The 27,555-nt window shown below is 42.2% G+C and overlaps 1 protein-coding gene across 2 annotated transcripts in view; it reads right to left on the bottom strand.

Annotated features, from left to right (window-relative positions):
• The window catches only part of ZMAT4 (zinc finger matrin-type 4), a 348,843-nt gene that overhangs the window by 267,578 nt on the left and 53,710 nt on the right, over positions 1 to 27,555 (bottom strand). For both annotated transcript variants that reach the window (XM_045459673.1, XM_045459684.1), the window contains exon 2: positions 12,127 to 12,232. In XM_045459673.1, the coding sequence (XP_045315629.1) occupies positions 12,127 to 12,228 (102 nt within the window). In that variant the 5' untranslated portion in view covers positions 12,229 to 12,232. The remainder of the gene's footprint in view (positions 1 to 12,126; positions 12,233 to 27,555) is intronic.

The following is a 27,555-nucleotide window of genomic DNA, read 5'->3' as shown; positions in this document are numbered from 1 at the left end:
CACAAATTATGAGAAAGAAGGGGTTGTAGATGGTGGTAGGAAATCTGGTGAACTGTACACAGAAGAATCAAAGTAGATTTCTACTTTATGTGATACACAAATGCAGGCTCTAAATACAATTAAAGATGTGAATATAATAAATAGAAGTGTCAAATTAATAGGAGCTAGAATATGTAATGTTTTTGTGATCTATTGATGGGAAGAACTTCTTAAACAACGTGTAAAGCAAAAAGTTTGTTAAATTTATCACATAAAACTTGCCAAGCTAGGGTGCCTGGGTGGCTCAGTCAGTTAAGCATCCAACTTCAGCTCAGGTTACCGTACGTGACTTCGAGCCCCACGTTAGGCTTTATGCTGACAGCTCAGAACCTGGAGCCTGCTTCAGATACTGTGTCTTCCTCTCTTTCTGTTCCTCCCCCACTCACACTCTGTCTCTCTCTCAAAAATAAATAAAGATTATATATATATATATATATATATATATATATATTTTAATTAAGCTAAACAAACAAAATTAACAAAGGATATCATGAACACTTTTAATAAGAGGACCGACTCGAAGATATTTACCATGCCTAAACCCAACAAGGAATATATGAGGAAATCAAAAAGAAAAATATTAGAATACCAATAGAAAAATTGATACAAGATATGAACAGAAATCACAAGAAAAGGAAAACAAAAGGACTAGTAAGTATACCAAAAGCTGTTCAAACTTCCTAATAATTAGAGGATGGTGATTTCAAATAACAAGATATCAAATATCAAGCAGATTAGAAAAAAAAAATGAGAAAGCTGAACACAGCCAATTACCGGCAGAGACGAGGATATGGGAGCCCTTATGTACTGACCCACTACTAAGCAAGGCTTAGACAAGCAAGTAATAATATGGCTTTTGATGCACAAGTTCTACTCTTGCCTTACATCCATCTCACATAAATTCCTACACAGGTTCTTTGGGAAACATTCTTAAGGATGTTTTCCACAGCATTGCTTTTATAAGGGGGCACCAGAAGCAATCTGAGTGTCCATCCCTGAAGGAATGAGAAATCAAAATATGATGAATGGAATGTCGTACAGCAATTAACAGCAAGAGGATTGACACCGTGTAGGAACATGGATGGCTCTCAGAAACACACCATTGACTGAAATAGCCAGGTAAGAATGAGATTCACATCACAATGCCTTTTGTATACATTAAAAATACATGCCTACTCTGTGTATAATGACTTGCTTCCAAAGAGAAAAAAGAGTAAATTTACAGTGGATTAATCTGGCAAACACTACCTTGAGCTAAAAGATCAAGGTGAACATCAACAGTGATAAGTCATGTTGATAATACTACCCTTGATGAGATGTGACGAGAATGGCACTTCACCTCTGACAGCTTCCTCACCGAGAACACAGAACCCCATATGAATCGTGAGAAAAAATCTCCACTGAGGGTCATTCAACTACCTGACCAGTAGTCTTCAAAATTATCAAGGCCATCAAACACAAGGAAAGTCTGAGAACCTGTCAGTCTCTGGGATCCCACATGTAGGGTGGAATCCTGGAACAGAAAAAGGACATTTGGTAAAAACTAGGGAAATCTAAATAAAGTACGAACTTCACACTTTATAATGTAGGTTATATAATAATAATAGTAATAATAAATATTATGATACATTACATATGTTAATAGCTGTGACAAATATGCCATAGTAATGCAAGATGTTTAGGGGACACTGGGTCAAGGTTTACAGGAATGTTCCATACTATGTTTGCAACTTTTCTGTATACCTAAAACTAATCTAAAATGAAAATTAAAGTATACATGCCCACAAAGCAATACATATTTTAAAGAACACATATAAATAAAAAACACATCAACCCTAATAAAAGGGTTACCTGTGGAGATGGACATGAGGCATGGAGATAAAATAAGAGAAGACACTGAACGTTCTCATGTTACAGAACAAGGAGCTAGAAGGGTTAAGTTACTTTGCCAAGATTGTACTTACAAGGTAGGCTTCTGACCTTGAATACAGCAGAAGCTCTTTTTATAACTCAGCCCTGCTTTGCCTACTCTGAGGAAAAGCTGAGAGTGAATTTACTCCACAGGCAGAAAATAAAGAGTATAGCAGGTGAGCCAAAAAGGAGCGTGAACTTTTCCATAAAGTTGAAAAAAGGTGAAGGTATTTCTCTGGGGCTTAAAGCAAGTGGCAGCACCCCAAAGCGCTCTGAGGTTAAATGTGGGGGCTGGCTTTAGGGCCATAGAACACCGGGGAGTAATATCAAGAGGTATTGTTTAGGCAGAAACTGGAGAAGCTTAGTTTCCAGAAGATAGACTTATTAACACTAAGCGCAGAGCCCCAAAGAATTGATACAAACACGAAATGAGTAGGATTTCTTGGATCAGAAGGCAGGGCAACATCTGAGGTCAGGGGTAAAGTTTGTGACTGCAAGGCTGGAAGAGGTCCTCTAGAGGCCCGGACGAAGATGAGCAGCACAGATAGAAAAGAGTTTTGTTCTAGTTTTCCTATTTTCTTAGTAAAATCTAAAAACTGCCTGTAGGTTTTGCACAATGAAGGAAGGAGTGTTTCTATATTTGAATCAGTAGAGAGTGGACATAAGATCCCTTTCAGCAGCCAGGCCTCCCAGAGACCAAGGATACCTGAAGGATTGAGCAAGGAGACAGGAGCCATAGTCACAGGAGGGAGCAATTTGGAGGTGGCATGGGCATTTCCTGATGAGATGCATTTACATCTTTATATGACCCTCAGAGAAAGTGATGGAAATCAAAGTTAGAAAAACTCTACCCCAAATTAAGTCATCTTAGTAAAAGCCTAAGGAAACTAATTAAATTCTCAAAATCACAGAGAAGGAGGAAAGCATGCTGTCCTCAACACCCTCTCCCATCATGAGAAGAAATAAAGACAAAGACACAAGGCTTAGATCAACACTCAAGCCCACTTACTTAGGTCATTAGCCTTTAAGAATCCTCTGTCTGCTAATGTCTTTAAAAAAAAAATTAACAAGACCAGATGGCTTGGTGATGAGGAGGTCAGGAATGCGTATGTTTCCAAGTGAATGCTGGGATGGAAAGCTGGAGGAAACACTGTCACTGTCAATAACAAACTAGTACAGACTGGGATCTGAAAATCAACAGACATGTGTGTGCCTCACTCAAAGAGCGTTCACAGGGAGAAAGTCTTTTTTATACCAGTTTTATCCGTGCTACCAAGGAGTCATCAGTCAATTCAGTAAATATTTCTGTACAAATTATGACACATTCATGTAATGGATATCTATGCCCCAATTAAAACAAATTAAAAAAAAAAAACAACGGAGGGTCTAGCATGTCGCCATTTGCAGAAAATATATCAAAGGAAAAATTAAGTTTTATCTATATGCATAGAATATTTCAAAGAAAATTGGCACACTTTTCAACTGAGAAGGATAATTGGGGAGCTAAGGAACAGGTGGGAGACTTTTCACATTACACACTCTTTCATGCTTCTTCAATTTTGAATCTCGTGAATTTATTGCTGCTTCAAAAAATGAATAAAATGCTAAAAAAAAAGATTAAATATTTATATGTGTATACCCCACTATTTTTGTCTTTATTAAGACTTTAAGAATACAGATCAAGTAACATCTACATCTAATGCAAAAGAGTAAAATAAATAACTAAGAGATACTGATTAAAGTAAAACAAGGAAAAGAAAAGAATAGAATCCAGAGGTAAAGTGAGGACAGAAAAATCCTATATAGAATACTGTCTAGAGGCACCTGAGTGATTCAGTCGGTTAAGCGTCTGATTCTTGATTTTTTGGCTTAGGTCGTGACCTCCCAATTCCTAAGATCAAGCCCCACATCAGACTCCTTGCCAACAGCGCATAGCCTGCTTGGGATCCTCTCTCCCTCTCTCTCTCTGCTCGTCCCCTGCTAATGCTTTCTCTCTCTCTCTCTCTCTCTCAAAATAAATAAATAAACTTAAAAAAAAAAAAAAGAATCCTGTCTAGTTGCTGGACATGGCCATGAATTTGGTGACGAAAGCAAAGCAGGAAACAAGATCAAAGAGTCCAATACCAATAATAAACTAGCAGAGGAATGACCTTTCCTACAAGAGAGAGAACATGGAAATTTCTCTCAAACATCCATCTTTTAGAAGACACTGAGATACCACACATTATGTCCTCAGCCTCAGCACACAACTGGACCCCTGCAGAGGCTGCTCCTGGATCACCTGTGTGTGGAGAGGGCAGGCCTTCAGACAGCTGAGGGATGCAGAATTCAGGGCCTGGGGGACCAGTGCCCTAGGCCCAAAATGGTAGAGCAGAAAAGAAATCCTACTCTTCTGACATGACACTCAGTACACAGGCCCCAAATTCCAAATGGAAAATCTCTGTGCTTGACCAATTAGGTCAGAGGAATTGGAGAGAAAATCCTTATCTGATAGCATTTTAGCCCCTGTCTTTTATTCATTTTTTTAAATATTTATTTTTGAGAGAGAGACAGAGTGCGAGCAGGGGAGGGTCAGAGAGAGGGAGACACATATTCCGAAGCAGGATCCAGGCTCTGAGCTGTCAGCACAGAGCCCTATGTGGGGCTCAGACCCACTAACTGTCACATCATGACATGAGCTGAAGTCGGACGCTTAGCCAACTGAGCCACCCAGGTGCCCCATATTCCCTTGTCTTTTAGACAAACAACATGTTTGTTTCTGTCTCCTACAAAGCACTGTGATGAATAGGCACCATCTTCATCGCAGCCCCCAGCCACTTTATTTCCAGAATCATTCCTGTTTCCTTGCCAAGCCTACCCCCTTTGGGATGTATGGGACTTCCTCTCTTCCTCTTTCTTCTCCACCCTCACTTCATCCTCAATATCCCCAAAGCAGGTTCTAACCACCACATCCCCTGTAGTGTCATACACATAATATAGTGCACTGAGACAATGCTATGTGCTCACCAAACTGGCTCCCATTTCCTCCTGGGCACATAGCTAAGCTCATTTGCCAGCTCCCATATAGTCAGAAGAAAACACAATTAAGTTCTGGCTAGTGGAATGTGTGTGGACATGATGCCTCTTCCAGGCCTGGCCCCCAAAAATGTCCTGCACAAATCACCGACATTGCCCATCGTTTCCTCAGGTGCGAGCTGGATTTTGATACTCAGGGCAATGTCAGAAGCAAAGATGGTGGAATTTCTGTTAGCTTGAGTCTTAAATGATTACACAGTACAAAATCCCCCTCTGGCAACCCACAGTGGGCTATAATGTGAGCAACAAATCATTTTTATTTCTTTATTACTACCATTAGCCTACCTTGGCCAACATAGAAATGGAGGCTCTCCCATAACAAAAAACTTAAATATTTGACATTGACTTAGATGAGATGGATGGTAAGTAGGGAGGGTAAAGATATAGCAGATCCAGGTTATTCAGTGGCAAAACACTGGCAAAAACTACTGACTACAATACTGTGGAATGTAGACTACCTGCTTACTGAGCTTACAGTTCTTGGGGAACTAGATGGTTCTGTGCTAGGAGATCGTTACAATTCTAAAAGAACCAGAAGATGATGGAAAAACAGAATGCTTGCATATATGTTGTTGGCTACTAATTGTCTGTTATTGATTGCGGGTCAGGTTTTTTACGAAAGAATCATAAAATTCTAAGAACTGTAATGTGTAACTGGCACATTAGCAGATAGAAATAAAAAAAGAATTATTCTAGAAATTATGGACTTACTTAGAAAAGTCATTTATTTGCTAATTGCTTCCAGTCACCAAGAAATGAAAGATGTCCTATTAAAAGACATTGTGTGCTGAAGACCCAGTGAGACTTCTCAGTCGCACATTGTGACTCAAGACTTTGGCAAAAACCGGACTGAGGATGTGATCTTTCTACCTACTTTCAGATAACCTCAAGATGGCCACTATTAAACTGAAGAATAGAAACAGGCACAGAGACAAGGAAGGAATAAAACAAAGAAGACTCCTTGAAATTGTGTCCAGGAAAGAACTGTGTGGTGACAACACATGAAACTTTCTGAAAGAAAATAAATCAGAAGGCTTCTATATCACTGAGAGAATTGTATTACTAAAGCAATTATTATCTTGAATTAGAAAAGCTTTGAATATTCCACATGCCTTAAATCAGTCTCAAGAAGGAAGTGGGCTATGAATGCTGGCAGTTCCCAAAGATAGTACAGGACCCGAGATCCATTTCAGATGTGGTGATGACAATGGGTGGTGAAAGAACTGTGGAGGGTAGATATAGGGGTCATTAAGAAAAATGGACAAGAAAGTCCTTCTCACAGAGGAAGATCAGAATCTATTCAGGGAACTCCCCCCACTCCTTGAAAAAAGACACTTCTTAATGCCTTCCCTGCAGGATGCCAGCTCTGCTATGGGCTAGTGATCAGTCTGGCTTCTTTTCTTCCTTTTTCCGAATCAGAAATGTTACCACTGTCCTCACCACTCTAAAGTAGGAGGAGGAGGGGTGACCTTCCTGTTTTCCTCACAGGCTGCTGAGCCCAGAGGAATCACATCGTATCTGATGGAGAGATTTACTCCCTCCCTGGAGACTCTGAAATTTGAGCTGAACAAAGTGACTAGGTAGGGCTTGCGGGTGTTTCCATGGAGAAGGGACATGTACTTTATGTGTTAAAAGAAAAATGGAATGGATTTCTGGTGACTAGAGGAGTAGACTGTAGCAGAGATAATCCTATGTGTTTGTTGAACTCATTTCATTTTCTTACACATTTAAATTCTTTTTCCCAACTTCCCCTGTAGCTAGGTGAGACCATGTGATTGAGTTCTAGCCAATGGAAGACAGCCTGGCTCCTAAAATCCACCAAGCGATGTCATATGCTCTCAGCAAATGAGCACTCATGCTACAGAGCACACTCTACCAACCCTTAACCAATGACCATTAAGCACACACCATCTGACAATGTTTCATAGCTAATGTGTGTGTTGCCCTGAGTTGAGAGTGTTCTTCAGTCTACTGTTGTTTGCTTCATGGTAGCCTCTCTATTAACCATTTATTTTGTGTTCCAGTGAACTATTTTGACTAGTAATAATTGATAAAAGATAAAATGACTGGACTTGCTGGCATAAAAACAATGGAAAAATACGAGAATAGTTAGAAACTTTACAGAAGCTCAAGAGTCTTCAATGAAATGGTCAAGAAACAGAGGTAAAGACCATTAGGCAATGGGGAACAGATTTAAGTCCTCTGACATTACAGAGGGTAACAAAAATAGTGTTAGCCTCGGCAAATGAGCCAATAATGTTATTAACAGCATCTGGGAGAAATTAAGCATGTCATGACTGTAAGAGATTTGGAGAGACTGAAGCAGTGATTCTCAATGCACAGTGCAAAGAAGCATCTCCATGGGAATCTTGCTATAAAGATCTTTTATTGTCCTCACCCAGGTAGCATTTGTATCTCCAGGAGCATATCACCTGCAATACCCAGGATGGCTGTTGACCCAGTGAACCCAGACAGAACTCAAGTCCAGTTAGTATGGCTGACGGGTTGCAGAAACATAACATGATACTGACCAACTACTCTCATACATAGAAAAGGAGTTGCCCAGCCTGCATGCTTACTCAGAAAAAAAGAAAAGGAAAAAGCAAAGTTGAGAAGCTATGAGAGATGAAGGGAGAAAAGTCATTAAAGGCTTAGTAGTAGAAAAAAATCATGCTGCTTTAATCAGCACATATGAAGAACCTCAGTTTTTACCTTGTTATCACTAACCACAAAGCACTTACATCCCACCTACTACCAGACTTACAGAGACCAAAAGGTCATCCTTTGGTTATTCCCCTGGATTAAATAGAAGTTAGGGAAGGCCAAAGTTCTGTTGGATGACACTGAAAAAAGTGAAATAAGAAAAATTGGTTTGTGTGCCTCTGTAGGCTCTATGTGCCTGCTGTTTCCCTGACGAGAGAACAGTCCTGGACTCTGCCACTCCTGGGTGGCTTAATGGGGTTCATTTATCAAGACTGATGTTACTTCAAGACTCAGAAATGTTTGAAAGGTTTTTCATCAATTTAGAGAATTGTCTTTCTTAGAACTACAAAACCATCACCTATATCTTGAGGCCAGCTCCTGAGTACAGGTTGACTCCCAATGTATACCAATGCCTCTTCTGGCACACCCATCAATGCTTCCATTAAACTTAACCCACTGCTTCCCTCTACCAGTCCCCAAATTCAGCCTCTTCATCAACCTACAAGTGCCTATGAGCCACAATGGGTCAAACTCTAGGTTTGACACTGTAGAAGTAAATGAAGAAACTCAGTGCATGACTCATGCCTGCCTTCAGAAAGCATACAATCTTGTTTGAAGGTGCCAGTATACCTGAGTCATTGATTTTGCAAGGAACAATTAATTACACAGGAAGAGACAAGCAGCAGGAACTGGCCCATTTATGCCGACTTCATTGATTCTGCCTGACAAGAGTTCTCTCTTTCCTTCTAGATCACTCATTCATATTTTTCCTTTAGCTTTACTCAAGAAAAAAAAAATTCCCTGTCTTTTTTAGTTCATTTCTCATGGCCTTCCGTATACAAATCCTCTTCTTCCTACACGCCAGAAAACTACTCACTCCTTCACTCATGCAAGCAACTCTTTCCTTTTGCAGAAAATTATTCTTTAGCCACTTAAAACTACAACCAACTGCTCAAGTGGCCTCACTAGAAAATTATTGCTAACCTCTATAACATCCAGGCATGTTGAAAGGCACACGTGAAAGCTTTCTCTTCCCCCTCTGTTTCTGTGCCTACTTGTTCTATTGACTCAGTGAGCAGAGACAACATCTAATTATATTTTCCACCCAAAGATTAACATGTTATTAATGCTTAGCAAGTAAGAAAAATAATAATGTCTTTATATTTCCCATTTTTTCCACTTCAGGATTTCATATGCAAAAAGAGATTTTAAAAGTATAGCATGGAAGTGTTTTTGGTCCATTAGACATATATTAGGTTTTTCTGTCCTCCTATACAAAGGTTCAGCCTTTTAAATGGGGCATGCAGCTATTAAGCATTAACCCATCTGTTGTGTTTTTCTCTTTTATTTCAAAAGGCTGGCACACTAGTTCCATAGCCAAAGTCATACCAAAGCTGTTCGTTTCCTAACAATACACCTTGACCACCACCAATGGACTGTCGTTCAGAAATGCTGTCAAGTTACCAAATGCTTAAGAGCCACAGGAAAGTACAAAGTCCCCTTTCCTTTACCTTCTGACCCCACGTGACCCTTACATACTACAGTGCACCTCCCTTCCCTAACACAAATCCTCCTCATAGCTCCTTGGAGATACCTCTCATTCTAGCAGCCCCTAAACTTAACCCATCCATCAAGGCCTAGATAATTCATGACATTCCCAACAAATCTTTCTTGGCCATAATAGCTCTTAGTGGTGACCTGCTCTTTAGAGTTTGGAATATGAAAAAACCTAAAAAGTTAACAGCACTACATAGCATATATCAGAAAGCCAAAGGGGCAGAAGAATTAACACTCTGTTTAAATCACATCAGATCAGCAGCTCCTTCAAAGCAGGCAGCAGAATTCTACAGATCACGTCCTCAGTATCACACACCTATTTATACCACATTGAACCACCCATGGCTTTTCCGCCCAACAAAGTTTATGAGCTTCTTGGGGGCAGAGACTGTTTCTCATAGAGCTTCAGAATTCCCTGTAATAACTAATACTAATAGTGCTGGACACAGCAGAAAGTACACAGTGGATTCTTTTTGATTTGCCCCATAGGGAAGCTGGGAATATTTTCTAGTTGAGTAAAATCAAGCTAAAGCAATACATCAGTGATAGAGCATTGAGACTCAGTGTGATAACATTTTCAATGACCTGAGTGGGATTTCACACTCATAGAGACCCACTCTTCACGAAATTTCAGCAGAGAGAGTGTATGTGGCGGGAGGGGGGAGATGAACAGGGTCAGATTATCAATTCTCAAATGGCCTTCAAGATCATCGGATGGAAGCCATCATCCTCTTAGAGATGAAAAATTGGGGAAGCCTCCTAACGGAAGCTGGTAAGACCGGATTGCTCAGGAGGTGTGAACCCTGTTCACATCCCCAACAGCTTTGCAGCAACCATGTGTAGTGCTGTTTGTCTTGGAAAGAAGTACCCCACCTCTGCCTGGAAGCAGGGAGTAAGCCATCACTTAGAGTCCTCATCCATGCTTAATGGAAGTGTGTTTAATGTTGTTTTGATGATGTGTAACACTGTTAATTGCAGATATATTTTGATTGCTTTCTTTTCTCTATCTCATCTATGCTACATGCAACAAATATTAACACATTCTCTAAACAATTAAATTGTGCCACAGCAAGGATACAGAGTGGTAACAGGAAAACCTGTGTTCAAATAACTAAACCCTTAATTGAGCAGCTAAGATCTTTTTCTTTAAAAATTTGTTTTTTTTTTTTCAATTTTCTGACATTACTTTTCTAGTTCAGGTAACAATAAAGAAGTGCTGGACTGTGTCACCAAGGTATTTTTGTTAACAAGCACTAACTGTACATCTGTGATGTGCAGGCACTATTCCAGGAATTACGGAAGAGCAAATGAATAAAACTCTGCTTCTGCCCTCAAGAATCTAGTAAGAAGATTAAAACTGAACACAAAAAGTCTAATAAAGGGAGAACATAAAGGGCTAATAGGAAGCTATGGAATTTGAGAGTAGGAATGAATTCCCTGATTTTCCTTAACTGAGGAAATCATATTAATAAAAACCATGTGTGTTTATAAAGCAATACCCACCAAAATTAGAAAGTTCTTAATATCAGAAGATGGATATCTTCCATTTTAGATCATTCTTTTGAGCTCACATTTACTTCTAACACTTGATTGTCTACTGACAAAAGAATATGCTAACTTTTTTTCACAGATTCTGATTTTTAAAAGTTTTCTCAGAAGAGCATGCTTTATTTGCCTGCATCAGAATATTGCTGCAATGGAGTTAATAATGAAAAGCAATATAATTTTGTATGTTCAGCACACTTTACAGCTTCCAAAGCATTTTCACAAATACTATTTCAATAAGTCTCATTTGGTCACCACAAAACCCCAGGAAGTACATGGGGTCAGTTAATTGTGTTTCTGGGCGTGTGCATGTGCATGTTAATTTTATTTTTCATTTAATTTTATTTTTTTATCGTGCACAGAGGAACCAGAGGCTCAGAGGAGTCTGGTGAGTGATGGTGACAACTGGCATTTGTCAGGCTTGTCAGACAAAAAGAAAATTGCTGGCTAAGCCCTCCAATCTAAAATTACTCACAAGTTATTACACTTGAAAACTCGTGTTCCCACTGGTATATGTTCTCTCATAAGGTGAATATGCCCTGGGCAGCACTCAGCATCTGGGGGCACCCAGCGTCCCCTTGTCCCCATGTGCAGCACCTTGTCCCCACCCAGAACATTGGCCAACCCTTCTTCTCTCATTCTCTGTTCTCAGTAGAGGATTAAAAGGCAACTATTTGTTCTTCCACCCTAAAAAGCCAAAGCCACTGAATCATGTCCTTCAAAAGTATTTGGATTTTAAAACTTTGCTACAACTTTACAGGGAAAGTCCTTATGCTGATAAACACATGTAGGGCAGCAGCCATCGTGTGGAAGGAATTTGATGCTGAATCACTGATGCTGCCATCTCTCTGGACAGTGATTAACAAAAGGCCTCTGAGCTTATCTTCAGGGTCATAGAAGGAAAGAGAAGCTGGCACTAATGCATCCTGCCCTGTGTCCCTGAAAGGAACTTCAGGGATGAGCAATGACAGATTTAACAAGTAGAGAAAGACCATTGAGTCTCCAGGGGCTGAGGCATTAAAAAAAAAAAAAAAAAAAAAAAAAAAAAAAAAAAAAAGGAAAAATAAAAAGACAGAATCTGGGAAGCAGCCAGAGTCTGAGACTGATGTCCCTAGGCCTCTGTCCCCACCCCACACATGCACATTTGCCCCAGCCTGATCTCAGACTGTAAAGGCTCAAGCCCTGTGGCTCTTGAAACATGCCCTGAGACGAAAAGGATCTGTCCTCAAGTCCCACACCAAGTCTGCACCACTCTTTCTTCCACTGAAAACATCAAATGGGAAAAGCTGTCCTTACCTCGTAATGAGCCACGCGCTGAGATTCGGATATCAGTTGTGCACTGCACACTTTGCAGTAACTGTCTGTAAATAAATCCTGATCGATATCGGAGGACTTCATCAGGCTAAAGGAGAATCAACAGAAGAAAAATGAGTCCACTGCCTTGATGTTTATGCAGGACATTAACTGTGTGCAAAAGCTAGGAGCACAGTCACAGACCCCATGATAGTAGCAGTGGGGGAGAACACCCTACACCTTAGGTGATACCATGTCAGTTAACCACAATAAGTGTAGAGTTTATAATTTCCTTATAAATGCCCAGCAAGACTGCTGGTACCCTACAAAATAGAAATGCACCTTTAATTTTCTCTTTCTGACAAATCAGATTTCTATCTAGTGTACTGCCAAGGATTTACGTGAGAGGATATTTTCATATGTGATTTATATTAACAAACCATTGTAAGCATTCAATACATGCAACGTAAGAAAGAAGTTGAATGAATTCTGAGACATCCACATTCTAGAATACGATGTGCCTTCCAAATCCAAATGCAAATCAAATTCTTTTTTTTTTTTAATTTTTCAATGTTTATTTATTTCTGAGACAGAGAGAGACAGAGCACGAGTGGGGAAGAGGCAGAGAGAGAGGGAGACACAGAATCCAAAGCAGGTTCCAGGCTCTGAGCTGTCAGCCCAGAGCCCTACGCAGGGCTCAAACCCATGAACCGTGAGATCATGACCTGAGCCGAAGTCGGTTGCTCAACTGACTGAGCCACCAAGGCACCCTGAAATCAAATTCTTCTTTAAAGGAATGTTTAATGAAATAGGACAAAGTTTACCATTAACAACAAAACCGTTTATAACACAGTATGTACAGTATTATACTAAATTTGTTTTAAAATATGTATAGGTGCATAGGAAAGCATCCCAGGAAGTTTTAATAAAGTTTTAATAGCAGTTATCTTTCAGAGATTATAGGTAATTACTTATGTAATTTTATTTTTTTCCTACAATGAACATATATTATTTTTGTAGTACATGGAAAAAAGTTAGCTTTGTCAAGAAACTTATAGGCAATATAAAATTTAGTTTTGAGTTGAATAGCTATATTACAGAATTAAAAAATAAAATCAGGATAAACTGTAACTCTTTTTGCAAGCCTATACCCTCTAAAGTGAGAAGCTCTTATCATCCATGCTGACTCTTCCACATTTAGGGTTACTGATATTCATAAAAGCCACCTAGGCCATTACACACCACAATTGAGCCCACAAAGGTAAATAAACATATTGTTGAATCCCCAATCCTGAATCAAAGTGCAGCCAAGGGTCTCACACTTGTGAAAGTGATCTGTCACAAAGGTATCTCATAGCAGCTGTAGTGTGAAGTTACCACCGTAGAAACACATGCCAGCGCATCAGAATGCTTTCCTCCAACACAGAAACTCCATTTCATTTTACCTCCTACCTGCCAGGTAAAATGTAAGGACTATGCCAGAGAGCAAGGTGTATGGAGAGGCAAGAGGATTTCAGACAACAGGGATGTGGTGAGCACCTTCGAGCTTATCTTGCTCCCATGCCCTCATTTGATATATGAGAGTGTTTGAAGTCACATAGTTGATCATTGGCATGGCCATATTTTCTGTCTGGTTTGCATGACTCCAATTTCCACACTACAAATCCATGCCAGGTCCAGTCCAGGTCTCATGCTACTTGCCAACCATGTGATGTTGGATGAGTCACTAAACCTTCCAGTCTTAGTTTCCCCCTACACAAATTAAGATAAAATATTATCCATGCCTTTTTAGAGAACCGTGGTGAAACTTAGGAGAAATATAGAAGAAGGTACTATATAAACTGTAAAACTCTCTTCATTTGAAAGGGATCATCAGTACATTTTTAATAATATCCTAATGTTAATAAGATGCTGGCCAGGTCTTAACCAATGCAACAAAATAAAGGACAGTGGTTTGTTTTAAGTGATTTTTGAAATCATCTAATTTTGTAGCTGGACTATAAAATAAAGTATCTGCCTGAATAAAAAGCTTCCTGCCTCAACAACTGCAAACTCACTTTCTATCCTTGTCATTGGCTATAGTGGCCCATTCGGGGCATTTGATTTCCAAAATTCAAAAAGATTCACAGATTTTGCTCCTAAGAGATGATGGTGACTCTGCTTTTTCAATGCCCTGAGTATCAACAGTAATGCCAGGTAGTAAGGACTATAGACTCTCATAGTTGAAGTGGATTGTTATTTCTGGAAGGCTCATTCCTGGCAGAAAACTCAGTCAGCCTGGAGTCTAGCACCTGCAGTGCCTGGAGACTCACTACCTAACATGGCAACCTGTTCCAAAGAGTCTGGCAACTCTAGCAGTTAGGTATTTTTCAGGTTGAATCAAAATCTGTCCCACTGAAGCTTTCACTCACTGATCCTGTCTTTGGGTACAACATACAAAAATTCTACTATCGTTTTTCATGAGATATCCTCTCTCAAGTACCTAAAGATAGCTCTCTTCTATCTTCTCTGAACCCGTCCTGACTTACCATCTTGGTCTGTGTCTATTTCTTTATGGTCCATCTTCAGAGGCAGTGCCAAGAACAGAATGACCATTTCAAAGATGGTCTAAATCAGGCAGAGGATCACAAGTCCAAATGACCATCCAAAATATCCATCATCATGTGTAATGGTCTCTATTCACATCCCAGAATGCAAATGGAGAAGAGGTGTTTTGATGATGGGAAAATGTAGTACAACATTTTGAAATGTCAAATGGGAAAAGAAAACTTACTAAGGTGTATTTTTTAAGCCAAGCTTCTATAAGTAGTTGTGTTTAAATATCATCATGTTCCCTGCTATTTCTAATAAAGAAGTGCACAAAAATAGATTCATGGGTGACCTGGTTAATAGGAATCTCCAAACTCACTGCACACTCCTTCCTCATTATACAACCGACTGCAGAAATCAAACACTGTGAAAGGATATTCAAGGTACGTGTCGGACCGAGTAGGGCCCGTAGGAGTCTGAGTCTCGGTAAAGCAGCTGTGCAGCAGAAATAGCTTTAAAGGCAGAATATAAAAATGTGTATACTAAAAAAAAATTCAAAGGAAGAAGAGAATATCATGGCTTTTTCCACTGTTTTATATAAGAATATCGATTTGAAGAAGCCCATATGCAGTAAAATGGCAATAAAGACCCCTCTGAAACGTACAAGGCCCAAATGGAAAACCTGAATAAGTTAAATTCCAGTGGGATGCAATTAGTAGGCAAGTGTCAGACTGGTTTGTGTGTAAGGCCTTTTCCCTAAGAAAAGAGAACTCTCTCTGTGTAGGTCACTTTAGACAACTAAAGAGCCTGATTTATGATTCAAAGAGTGGAATTCCCCAGGAAGAGGGTTGCCATTTGTTCCTTCCTCTGGCTTGTTTAGAATAGAATTCTCAGCTTCTCTGGGCTTCAAAAGTACAGATGAACTGTTAAGGACAAGGAGGGAAAACCAGACTACCTTTAGCCTTGTCCATGGTCCTGAATCAGCAGCTAGAGCAGAGACAGAGCAGGGCTGTTGATCAGTTAGTAACCAGTCAGACCCACTGTCTCATCAGAGCCAAGATGTAGTGACCTCCAACCTGGGGACATGCTGACTATACTACATTCTGAGGCCCTGGAACATTCTGAGGAGGGATAGAAGAGCAGGGGAAGGAAGGGGTTTGATTTCCTGGATTTGAAACTGATCTGAATGAAAATTTCCTCAGTGTTCCCCACCCAGGCACATTCCAAAGCAAACATTGATGATTTGAATAACCTATCACTCTTCAGTATTCACAGAGGACAGTGCTACCTTTATTTTACTAAAGAAGCCCAGAGGGAAGTTGGAGGCAGTAGAACAGGAGTCTGATCAGATTCTCATTTGCTGTCCTAGGTCTCTATACAATAATAAATCTATTTACATCTGGTAGCAGTGACAAGTGTAAGGCTCAGAGGTATAGCTAGGTGTATAAACAAAAGAAATATAGAGGGAGAGAGATTTTGTTTGTTCAATAATTATTACTAAGCATCCACTATGTGTGAAGCACAGGAATAACAGAGGGCACAACTCCTGTCTTCCAAATCTTTATGAGCTATTGAGTGAGAAGAGATAGATGCACACAGAATATCTAAGGCACAGGCAGCAAGCGTAATTTGGCTGGTAAAAAGCGACAGAGGATTGGAGAAGACAAGGCGATTATAAGGAACTCTTTAAGAAGGCTCTATAAGAGTTAAACATTTAAGAATAAATAGGATTAGAGTAGAGGAGTAGGAATGGGTTTAAACCCAATAGGTTGCAATTCTTTTTGCTGGCATGGAGAAAAATATTACTAGTTGGCATGAGAAGATATATACAAGGGGCTTCAGTGGAACTTACTTGGGAATGCAACATAAGGGAAGGAGGCAGCGAAATTCAAGGGAAAGAAGGGTATACAAAGCTCAAGACCCAGATGGAAGGAGGAGAGACTGAGGGAAAACAGCAGGTCCCAAAACATTTCTCAAGGTACAAGGAATAAGGAATGGCCTTTTTTAGGATCTTTAGATGCAGACATGAAGCCTTCCCCTCTGCTTCCTTCTGCTTCTCAAGAACAGATTTCAGGGACACAGCCTGAAAAGCTAGAGAAACCTGAGGTTTCATGGCCAAGAGTAATATTCTTCATTCCATTCTGTTTCCAATCATGCTAAAATAGCTTCTGACTCAAAGGTCCTAAAACCCATGCAGGGCTCTTCAGAGGAAAAAGAAATTAGTTCAAATCCATGTTTCGTTGCTTGCCAACTAGATTTTTGAGTGCAAAGTTACACATCCTCCCTGAGCCACCATTTCCTCATTTGTGTAACGGGGAAACATGCTCACAGGTTCATTGTGAGTATTAGAGAGCATCTAACAAAGACTGCAGTATAAGGCAGACACTGAAAACTGGATATTACCACCATTATAATGAATATTATTAATTTTGTGTTATCATCATTCTTATTTTCAGGAGGGATTCTGTCAATATTTAAGTAAAGAAATAAATAGAACCACATTAAAGACTAAAGGGAGAATCGGTGTGTGGAAATAATAATTTTGATTGTCATCACCAGCCTCCTCTTTTGTATTAACAATATTCTCCACAAAAATGGCTCACTTCCACTAAATTCCACTGCCAGCTGATACTCAGGCCATATGCCCATGAGGACTCCATACTTCATAAACATTTAAATCCATTTTTGTTGCCAGTAGGTGTCGATACTGGCAGATGGAGCAGTTTGATGAGAACTCTCCCACCTTCTCTGTCACCCCCCCAGAGCTCTTCTGGCTGTGACTTGCCCCCTGTGGGACACAAAGGAAAGCACATGCCATCCAAAATCTGAATTAGACCAGCTTTCTGGACCCACAGCCACTGACTGTGGTAGCTCTGAGGTGGCCACAGCAGTCCTGCTGCCCATGTGGCATCCTTCACCCCAGTCCCATGTTGAGAGGAGCCCTTGGCTTGGTGATCACCACCAGTGGGTGTCCTGCCATAGGTTTGGGCATTTTAACTATAAAACTCATCCATAAGGGGGGGCCTGGGTGACTCAGGTGGTTGAGCATCCAGCTTTGGCTCAGGTCATGATCCCATAGTCTGTGAATTCATGTCCTGCATCAGGCTCACTGCTGTCAGTAAGAAACCCGCTTCAAATCCTCTGTCCCCCATCTCCCTGCCCCTCCCCCACTCATATTCTCTCTCTCTCTCTCTCTCTCTCTCTCTCTCTCTCTCTCTCAAGAATAAAATAACATTTACAAAATATTAAAAGAAAACTAATCTATAAGATATAACAAACTACTTTCCACTCATTTTCTCCCACACTAGCCTTTTTAAAAGTAGTATTTCAGACCCATGGCAATTTCAACCAAAGATCTACTCTTGCCTATAGGGACAGAGTTCTGAATTTCCAAACTGCCACTCCATATGACTTTGTGGACTCTTTAGTATCAGGGACTGTGGCTCCTCTAAAGATGCTCCCAATAGCACTTGACCCTCATGAAAGCTCTGGCCCCAGAAGGCATAAATATTTTATTTTACTATTGTAAACATAGGAAGGGTTGCTCCTGAGCCAGGCTTAGTGTTAATGGCCTTAACACCTGATTTAATTCCCATCAAGTGAGGCAGGTAGAGTCATTGGCCTCATTTTCTAGATGAGGAAGCTGAGGCTTAAGAGTTGAGTGATTACCCAAAGGTCGCAAGGCTCCTAAGTGGCAACCAGGTTGCCAAGCCTGGGCTGACCAAGCCCACTGGCTTAACCCTCAACTTCTGCTGACTCTCTGGGACAGAACTCAGTGCAGTGAGCCCTTCAGTTGGTTCCCTTACTGCCACAGTCTAGGGAGCATCATAAAAAGCACTTAACGTGAAAATAGAGGGCAGACATCCTCCTCAGAATTAACATGCTGTGGCCCAGAGATCCCCAACTATCCAGGTGGAGCCATGCAAACTGTAACTCCTTAGGGCCCAAACTCTCTTCCCTGTGTTTATCTGAACCAAGCTGGGATGCATTATCAACCTTCTCATCTTCCCAGACACTCTACTCTGCTTCTGTCTGTACATCCAGAGAGTCTGTGCCTCTGCAGCCCAACTCACCCACAGATCTAGTACCTGCTTCTCTCCTCTCACCCTGATACCCTGAAAAAAAAAAACACCACTCCCTTCTGTCCAGTCTGGCTGACTCCTCTTCACCCAGTCCAAGATCCTCACATGCCCACCCCTCACAAGGCCACCACTCTGGCAGCTCTGACCCTCTGCTTCCTGTGTCTAATGCAGAGACACTGGACCTGTCTTCTTTCAACTTTCATTAAGTTGAACAGTAGACAAAATGCCACCAATTAAAATGAAACCTCCCCTGGTTAGGAACGTGAAACAGACATGAGCCATGCCACTGCTATTTAAATGCAGCCATATTTTAAAATGACTAATATCCAAAGGGTATGAAAATTGTTCCTGCTTTGTTTTATCAATACTGGAGGGGATTCCACTCTGCTCAGAAAGGGGAAAGATAGGAGAACGAGAGCCGGCCCATTTTCAGCACGAAACAAATAAGCCTTTGTGATCTTTCTGAGTTTTTACTCCACTTGTAAAAGGGCCCCAGAACCAGAAGCCACCTTGTGGCTGCAGCCTGGTCTCTACTCTGTTCCTGTTTCAGAACCTGCCACTGTCCTTTCCCTCTAGCCTCCCTGACAATAAAAGGACAAAGATTTGTGAGACAAACTTGTGGCTTCAGTAGACATCTCTACAGTGACCAACCACCCCCACTCAGGCCCAGGAACCCAGATGATGAGGTGGGAGCAGGGTCTGTCCTGTCCCCTTCACACCTTCCTCCATGAGAAGGGGGTAATGCAGGGCTAGCTGCCACGGCAGCAGACCAAGCAGCCTTAGAAGGAAAACAGACATGAACATACTCCAGAAATAAAAGTGTACTGGTCTTCAGTGAAATGACACTAGAGAAAGGGGGCAGGAAGAAACACAGCACAGCACAAAAGAAACAGATACCCCAACCCAGCTCACAGGGCTTGCAGACTCCATCACACCCTTTCCTTTAATTTCCACACACCCCACAGGTGGCCAGACAGGGGAACCTGGAACCTCCTGACAAGCTGAGATCCAGTAAAGGTCAAAGACACAACCAGCCGAAAGAATCTTTGGATCCCCCCTTTCTGTGGATGGAGCCCTTTCTGGTCGATTGCTGATGTTGTTCACATAAAGGAATCTGGCAGTCCAGCCCTTCCCGTACATCATCCACACGCAGGTGCAAGCTATGCTATCTAGCTTGAGCTTTGTTTAAAAAAGAGTGAGAGAGGGAAAACTCCCCACACCACTTCTTTCCCTTCCCTCGCATTGCCAGAAGCTGTATCGCTGACTCACATCACTTGAATAATTGCCTTTTAATGGCACCATTTTCTTCACTTGTAAAACCAGGCTCTGTGATTCCTGACTCGGAGGCATCTGCCACTGCTGGGCACACAAGTGTCACCCTCGGCCCCGGGGGCCGGGGAACTGAATCTGTCGGTCTCATTTACATGTGGCACAGGCTAGCCCGATGACATCTGGGAAGGAGAACAGCAATGTCTCCAGCCTGGGCCAGTCCTATGGGCATGCACGTGTGCCTCTGCCACATCTGAGGAGGCATGCATGCTGGGTCCTTGCCGCTTCTCCCCGTATGGCCCCCTGTCCTTTGTCTGAATGTGCAAATCTGAGTAGTAGGCTCCCAGGGCCATGAAGAGTCCAAGGCTTCAGACCCACTCTAGCCCCTCAGATTTTGTGAGGCAACTCACCAAGTGGCCTCTACCCAAGTCCTGCACATTATACAGGCCCCTGGGATTCCTCCCTCAGTCATCAAACAGATTTTTATAGAGCATTTACTATGCATGGTGCTGTCTAGACACTAGGTTTGCAGCAGTGAACAACACCCACAAGGGTGATCTTATGGAAAAGGCTCACATCCTGAGATCCAGCATACACCATTCTACATAAATACAAACAGGATATCTGTCTCCATCTACACATAAATAAAATATTCATACCCTTGCTGGTAGACAATGGCTCTTGCTTTCCCACATGTCCTCCTAGAATCTCCACTTGCCGCATGGCTCAATGTCCTTGCTAAGATTCCAGTGTAGGACCTTTGCTTCCACCTAACAGTAGAGGCTGAGGATGTGCACAGAGGCAGCTGGGGCCAGCAGGTATTCCAAATGATGAAAGCCATTCTATCTGGGTTTCCAAAAGGCCCTTTCAAAGGCCTCTGGGGGAGGGCCTGAGGTGTCTGGCAATAACTCCACACAGCCGACAAGTCTGGGCAGCATGACAGGGCACTCTCGTCGGGGAAAACATCATTTGTTTTTGTAGGATATTAATGGGGAAACATGAGCACCTCTGCTGGTCAGTGGGTCAGAAGCATTTTTTTTTTTTTTTTTTTGGTACTTTCAGAGGGGAGACATAGGTCGTGCACGGAGAGTTTAGATTTTCTGCTGGTTTATCACTTCAAGCCAAAGTAAAACCAGAACCCCTACCAGAGGACGAAAGCCAGAGGCAGAGAGAAACAAAAAAGATCACCAGCCCAAAGAGAGAAGGAGAGGAGGGGAGGAGAAAACACGAGGGAGTAGAGCACACTTATGTTCTCTGTCGCTCATCCCACCAGACTAAAGGGTTGTGTACCCCTGTGGAAAAGCCACTCATATTTGAAAAACTAGGCTCCTGCCCTCCCCCACCACTCAGAGGAGGAAAGCAACCTGGATTGCTCACTTCCCGATACATTAGCTTCCTGTTTGAAGAAGGTGCATACTCAAAACGGGCTGATTTTCTTAACAAGGTAAAAGACAACAAGGCCTTTCTTTTTAATGGTGGTTACAAGCCTTCGAAAATACCGTTCATAAATAAGTATTCCATTACTATAACTTGTTTACATGATTTATCTTCACAAGGCTGCCCCTACTGAACCAGACAGATTGAGGGCAGATTTAAATGCAGCTATCACATCCAGGGCTCAGAGGCACAGTTCTGCACCTGTATCCAACTTAAGAGGAGGGCACAGATGAGACAGACCAAGCTGCTGCTGGGAAAACTATTAGTCTTATTGCAATCTGTACTTTGAGGCTGCTGCATTGGCTGTCAGTCAGCCAGCGGACATTTTCAGCTCCATTCTCCACTACAGCATACAGACTTGACTTGGCTTCTCTGAGGAATCCTGTTTGGCCTCCATTTGTCTGCTGCTTTTCCTAAAATCAGCAAAATTATAGAGTACACATATAAGCGTCTGGAGCGGCCAAGATGGGAAGACACAGGAATTCATATGTTGCCAAGTTAAGGACTGCCCATCCATAAATTGACAAAAGCCTGCATGCAGGACTGTCCCTTCCCTGAAATCTCTCGGTCAGAATTTATTTTCTGATCAGAGAGATACTTGAGATCTTGCGCCACCTCTTGCATTGGGATGCAGCAAGAAGTAGTAGAAACAATGAGAGCCTAGGAAACTCAACTGTCAGGGGAAGCTAAGCATCTAAAAGTATGTGTATTATGCTCAATAAAAAATAAAGGCATTAGTAAAAACTAAAATATCTCACTGTATCAAGTGTTAGGAAGGGCATGGACACACAGGATTGTTTTACACATTTCTTGACAAGAGAGACTATTGTCATCAAGTTAAACAACCCAGCAACTGTATCCCTAGTTTACAGGCAAGAAAAAACTGTTGCTCACATACAACACCAGGCGTGTAAAGGATAATGATAGTAGCATTGCTCAAATAGCAAAAGGTGCCATAAGCCCAAATGCATATCTACAGGAGCATGGACAAATAGATGAAGGTAGAGTTACAATAGGAATGAAGCAGAGCAACACATCAGAATGTGAACAAATCGTAGCAACTGAATGTCTACATGAGAAAAGTAAGTCAAAGAGCACATACACCAAATCCTTTTCATAAAATCAAAACAAGTAAAATACAAATATAGACATCTTGGGACACATGTAGGTAAGATACAACTCTAACAATGTTTGGCAAATATATATATATATATATATATATATATATATATATATATATATACATATATAATATTTATAGACAGGATTCAGGATAATGATTACCTCAGAAGGGCAGGATGAGAGAAATTCATTTGACTAAATACAAGTTCTCGCCAGATTTTAACTTTGCTTTGGAAAATGTCATAGGGGCACTCATTCTGTTTTTAAAGATGGTAAAGGATAACCAGATAGATGGTGATGGATAGGTAGGTAGGTAGGTAGGTAGAAAGATAGATACCAAGTATGCACCAATGATGAGAGATGATTTTCTGGAAACGAATCCTCCACTCTAACAGAGACATTTTTTCCCCCTTTTCCCCAGCCACAAAACATTAGGCTGAGATTCTCATCTTCCCTTATAGTTAGTATGCCAGGTCACTGAGTTCTGACCAATGGAATATAGGCAAACGTGCTATGCACACATCTAGGCCTGGCCCTTAAGAGCCTGCTGCATGGGGCATGGCGGGAGAGGAGGGGCGTGCCTGGCTGGCTCAGTTAGTTAAGCTCAGTTAATTTCAGCTCAGGTCATGATCTCACAGTTTGTGAGCTCGAGCTCCACATCGGGGACCACACTGGCAGTGCAGAGCCTGCTTGGGATTCTCTCTGACTCTCCCACGCATATATTCTCATTCTCTCTCTCTCTCTCTCTCTCTCTCTCTCTCTCTCTCTCTCTCCCTCTCCCTCTCTCCCTCCCTCCCTCTCTCTCTCTCTCTCTCTCTCTCTCTCTCAATAAATAGAATAAACTTTAAAAAAAAAAAAGAAAAAAAAGCCTGCTGCATGGTCTTCTAACTTCTCTCTCTTCTGTGGGTTAGATAACTGGTGTCTTGGTCAACATGGGAAGCCCCCATGTAAACAAGGCAGGCTGTCTGAAAGCCAGAGCTCTTGAATGACTAAGCAGAGTAGAGCCCCGCATCCCCAAGCCCTGGTGTGCAAGGGACTTTATGTGACTGGGAAATAAACATCTAGTGCACTAAGCCAGGGTTAGTGATTCCAGCGTTTATCTAGCATTGCCTTCACTAGCTCAACCCAAACATTAATAGCTTGACTATCTGGACAACAATTACACACAAGTGTACTTTTCACCTAGTTACAGCTCACATTCTTTGTGAGGCAGCTGGAAGAAGCCAAAGACTTTCAAAGCTCAGAAATTTTAAGGATAAGATTTTAACACTGCCTCTTCTGCTCAGGGCCCCGGGTCATGGCATTAAACAGCCCAGACCTCACTGAGAATGTTCATTCAGGACAGTACCAACCTATTCCTCATTTGAAGGGAATATGATGTAAAAACAGGGACCCTACAACCAAGCGATTTATCAGAAAGCATACATCATTTCAGGACATGGCCTTTGTGCTGATGCATTGACTGGGAGCCCCTTTTTAGGTATTTGAACTAGGAGTGCCTTTTCAAATACCAGTGGCACCTTCTAGAAAGGTTGCTCCATTTCTCTCTAGTTTTGAGCATATTTCACTTACCCATCCCCTGGCATGTTGGTGCTGGTGTCTTGCAAAATCTGCTTTGCCATCTTGTGAGGGGGCAAACCGAGCAGATGGTCATGACCACTGGGATGCCAGGTAATGAGCAAGTGCCTCACATCAGAGTATTGGGGTCTTGTCACCTAGCCAGAAATGACAGCTTGGCTGTCTGGCAACAGCCCTGATGTTGGGAGGAAGCACACCATCACACCACTCCAGCTCCTAATGTGGTCATCCTTCCAAATTCGTGCCCCAAATCAATTCTTCTCATCTTCTCAGCTGAGGTGAGAACAGATTGGGCAGTTTCCAGGTAATGAAAGAAACCATATTGATATAGATTCATCACCTGGCTGAGCAGTTTCTGGCTTCAGGGAGAAGAGCAAGCATATCAAGTACAGGCTGGGTGATGCCCTTTGAAAGCACTCCTCGCTCCTCTGTGATAGCCAGACTGACCCTAAATCAATGCCACCACCCCTGCTCCCTCCTCCCCATCTGCCCTACTTGCCGGGAGTGGGAAGGGACTGCTCAGCACAGCTGCAGATCGGTGTCATGGAACATGGACACTTCAGATGGAGCTAGAAGTTGAGGCAGGAAAAAAGTAAAGAGGCATGGAATTCAGGCAATCCAGAACTGAGTAGATCCAGAGAGGGGATGAGTCCACATCCCATAATGGAGATGTGTATAAAGAAATCAGAACACTGGGAAGGGCCTTAAGGATCACTTAACCTCATCCTTCACATGCACAGAGACTCAGAAAAGATACCCAGGAAGATTATGGGAGTTAATCATATTTTCCTTGCAAGTCAAAGGCAAAATGGGGGTACCTAACTCCTAAAATGACATTCTTTCCTCATACCTTACTGCCAGGTCCAGAATATTTACACTCTTACTTTAGGAATCATTTTGGTCCAGGAGGAAATCAAAGACACCATTTAAACCTGGGGAAATCCAGACATTTGTGACTTTGACCAGTGGGAGCCAGTCATGGAGAGATACTCAACAAAAACCATCTGCAGGTCAGATCCCAGGAGGGTCATGGAGAGGGGATGAGATGAGGAAGAGCATCTGAGTAGAGGTAGGCTCACCTCTTCTGCCACATCCTCAGATTTTACAGGCAAGCATTTCGTCAAGAATGATAAAGCCCAGAGATCTGTGACATGTGAAGATGTTAGGGTCGGAGCAGGAAGTAAATTTCACATAAAACTGAGCCCTAGCAATTCTTACCCCAAGCAGCAATTTCTACTTCTTACCATGCAAAAAGTAATAGGCCATCCTCCCAAGTCAATGGGCTGTGACTTGCTTACTGACTGAGTGGTCTGGACCCACATCAAGGTAAGTACTTGGAATTTCTTATGGTGGACAGGGACACATGTGGCCCAGATGCCCTTTTGAGGAAGAACTTGTCCTAACTGCTGCAATGGAATTGGTGTTCAGGCTTCACCTGTCTGCCCCTTCAGGAACGGCCTCTGTTGTGGACAGCTGTCTCACCCAAGGTCACACTCCTACCCAGGGTGGCCCGAACCCAGTAGCTGATGAATTCAAGGATGAAAAGCCCAGCATGGGACAACCCAGACAGGCCTCTGTAGCCCCAGAACTCCTCACAAGCTGGCTGAGACTACTGCATCTGCACCAAAGCCCAGCTGTCCGATCTGCTTCTGCTCCTCCCTTCCCTGAGCATCTGTCCCCAGAGCCATCCTTAGCTAACATCCCCACCACTTAACTCTGTAGGGTCTATCTCCTGGAAAACCCTCAGTGGATGGATATTTCTTCATACTTGCCTCCTTGTGAAGCAAACCTCACATGGTGGCTCCACTATGGACCTCACCCCATCAGAAATTCAGAGACCCAATCAATTCCCAAAGCCCCAGAACTTCGTCAGGAGTCCATAAATGTAATCCCAGTATATCATTTGTGCAATAGTAGGCAAAGAATTGTTTCTGGTAATGTTGTATCCTGAGACAGGCTCCACACTATTTAATAATACACAAAGAAGAGAGATAGGCTAGTGTTGAATCCCATTTCCTCATTCTTTTGATTCGCGGTCTCCAATGTGGTTACAGTTACTATCATACCATCAGACTTAAACTGATTCTAAGTTCCGTAATGTCAAATAAGTCATATTTCAGTAACACTTCCTACCCACTACGAAAAATATTGTTTCTTCCCACACAGTTATTCCTAATGAGACATTTCAAGCCACTTGGAACCCAGGGGAATTCCCTGGCTAATCTTCTATGGAACCCCACAAAACGGAAGTCGTATACAATAGAATCCAGTTGGATGTTGGTGTTAGAGGGCAAGAAGAGCAGCAAAAATACAGGTTATTTTGTCCTACAGTAAGAGATGTTTTTTGGAGATGTCATTAGACCCACAGTCACTGTGACCCTAGGGGAAACAGTACGTTACTATGTGTTTTTGCAGGGAACACACCAAATTGGAGCTGGCCCCAGTTACTGGCTGGCTTTCCTCCAGGACCTTAGCTGCTCTTACAGTTTCTGATGAGAAGCCATTTGAAATCTGAACAACTGTGAACTCCCACTGAAATGTAAATGCATCTGGGGACCAGGCAACCCTCCTGTCCGGATGCACTGCCAACTGATTCCAGCCATTCCCAAGGTTTGCCATGCCTTGCTGACAGCACACCCTGCTTGCTCTTCCCTCCGTATCATGTGCAATGCTATGCTGTGTTTTCACCTGTTTATCACCCCACTCAGCCATGTGTTGGGTGTTCCTTCCCTGGGACACTTCCTCCTGCCCTCATCCAGGCTGGGCCAGGGCCCCTTTCTAGGTTTTCCCAGCTCCCTGCGTACACCTGCACATAGCAGATACAATGTGCCCCTGTAACTGTGTGCTCCCTCACTCACTGGGAGCCTTTAGAGGCAGAACTCGTTCTTCCCTGTCCTCAGTACCCAGCACCATTGTAGGCACTTCAGATAGTGTTGCAGTAGCAAAACTAAGATGCACTGTTGTAGCCAACCATGTCTAAATTGCACTTTCTGTTTCTATTCTTTGATCCAGAAAATTATTAAGAGCCCAGAGGGTGGTCCCAAAGGAAACAACTCCAGAAGCACCTCCGCGGCATGTCCAGGCTGTCCCAGACAGGGCCTTCTCCAGGGAGACCTAGGCAGCACACATCTACTTGTGCAGATGTTTTAGTACTTTCATGTAGGGGCTCCACTCTCTATGTATAAATTGAGGTTCTATGATTAGGAATAGGTCTGGAAGGAGAGGTCAGTATAATGTCTTCCCTCCACCATCACTAGCCCCTCCTTCACACTGGGTCTTAGCTGGAACAGGAGGTAACACTGAGAGAAATAAACAAATGTGTCTTCAGATGACAGTGGCATCCCAGAACGACCAAGTGAGTTCACCAACTCTTCCTCTTCCCACCAAGTGCATCTCTAAGGCATATCAACTCATG

This window comes from Leopardus geoffroyi, chromosome B1 (genome assembly GCF_018350155.1).
Source record: "Leopardus geoffroyi isolate Oge1 chromosome B1, O.geoffroyi_Oge1_pat1.0, whole genome shotgun sequence".
Lineage (NCBI taxonomy): Eukaryota > Metazoa > Chordata > Mammalia > Carnivora > Felidae > Leopardus > Leopardus geoffroyi.
Note: the sequence above shows the minus strand (reverse complement) of the source record. Positions and strands in the feature narration are given on the sequence as shown.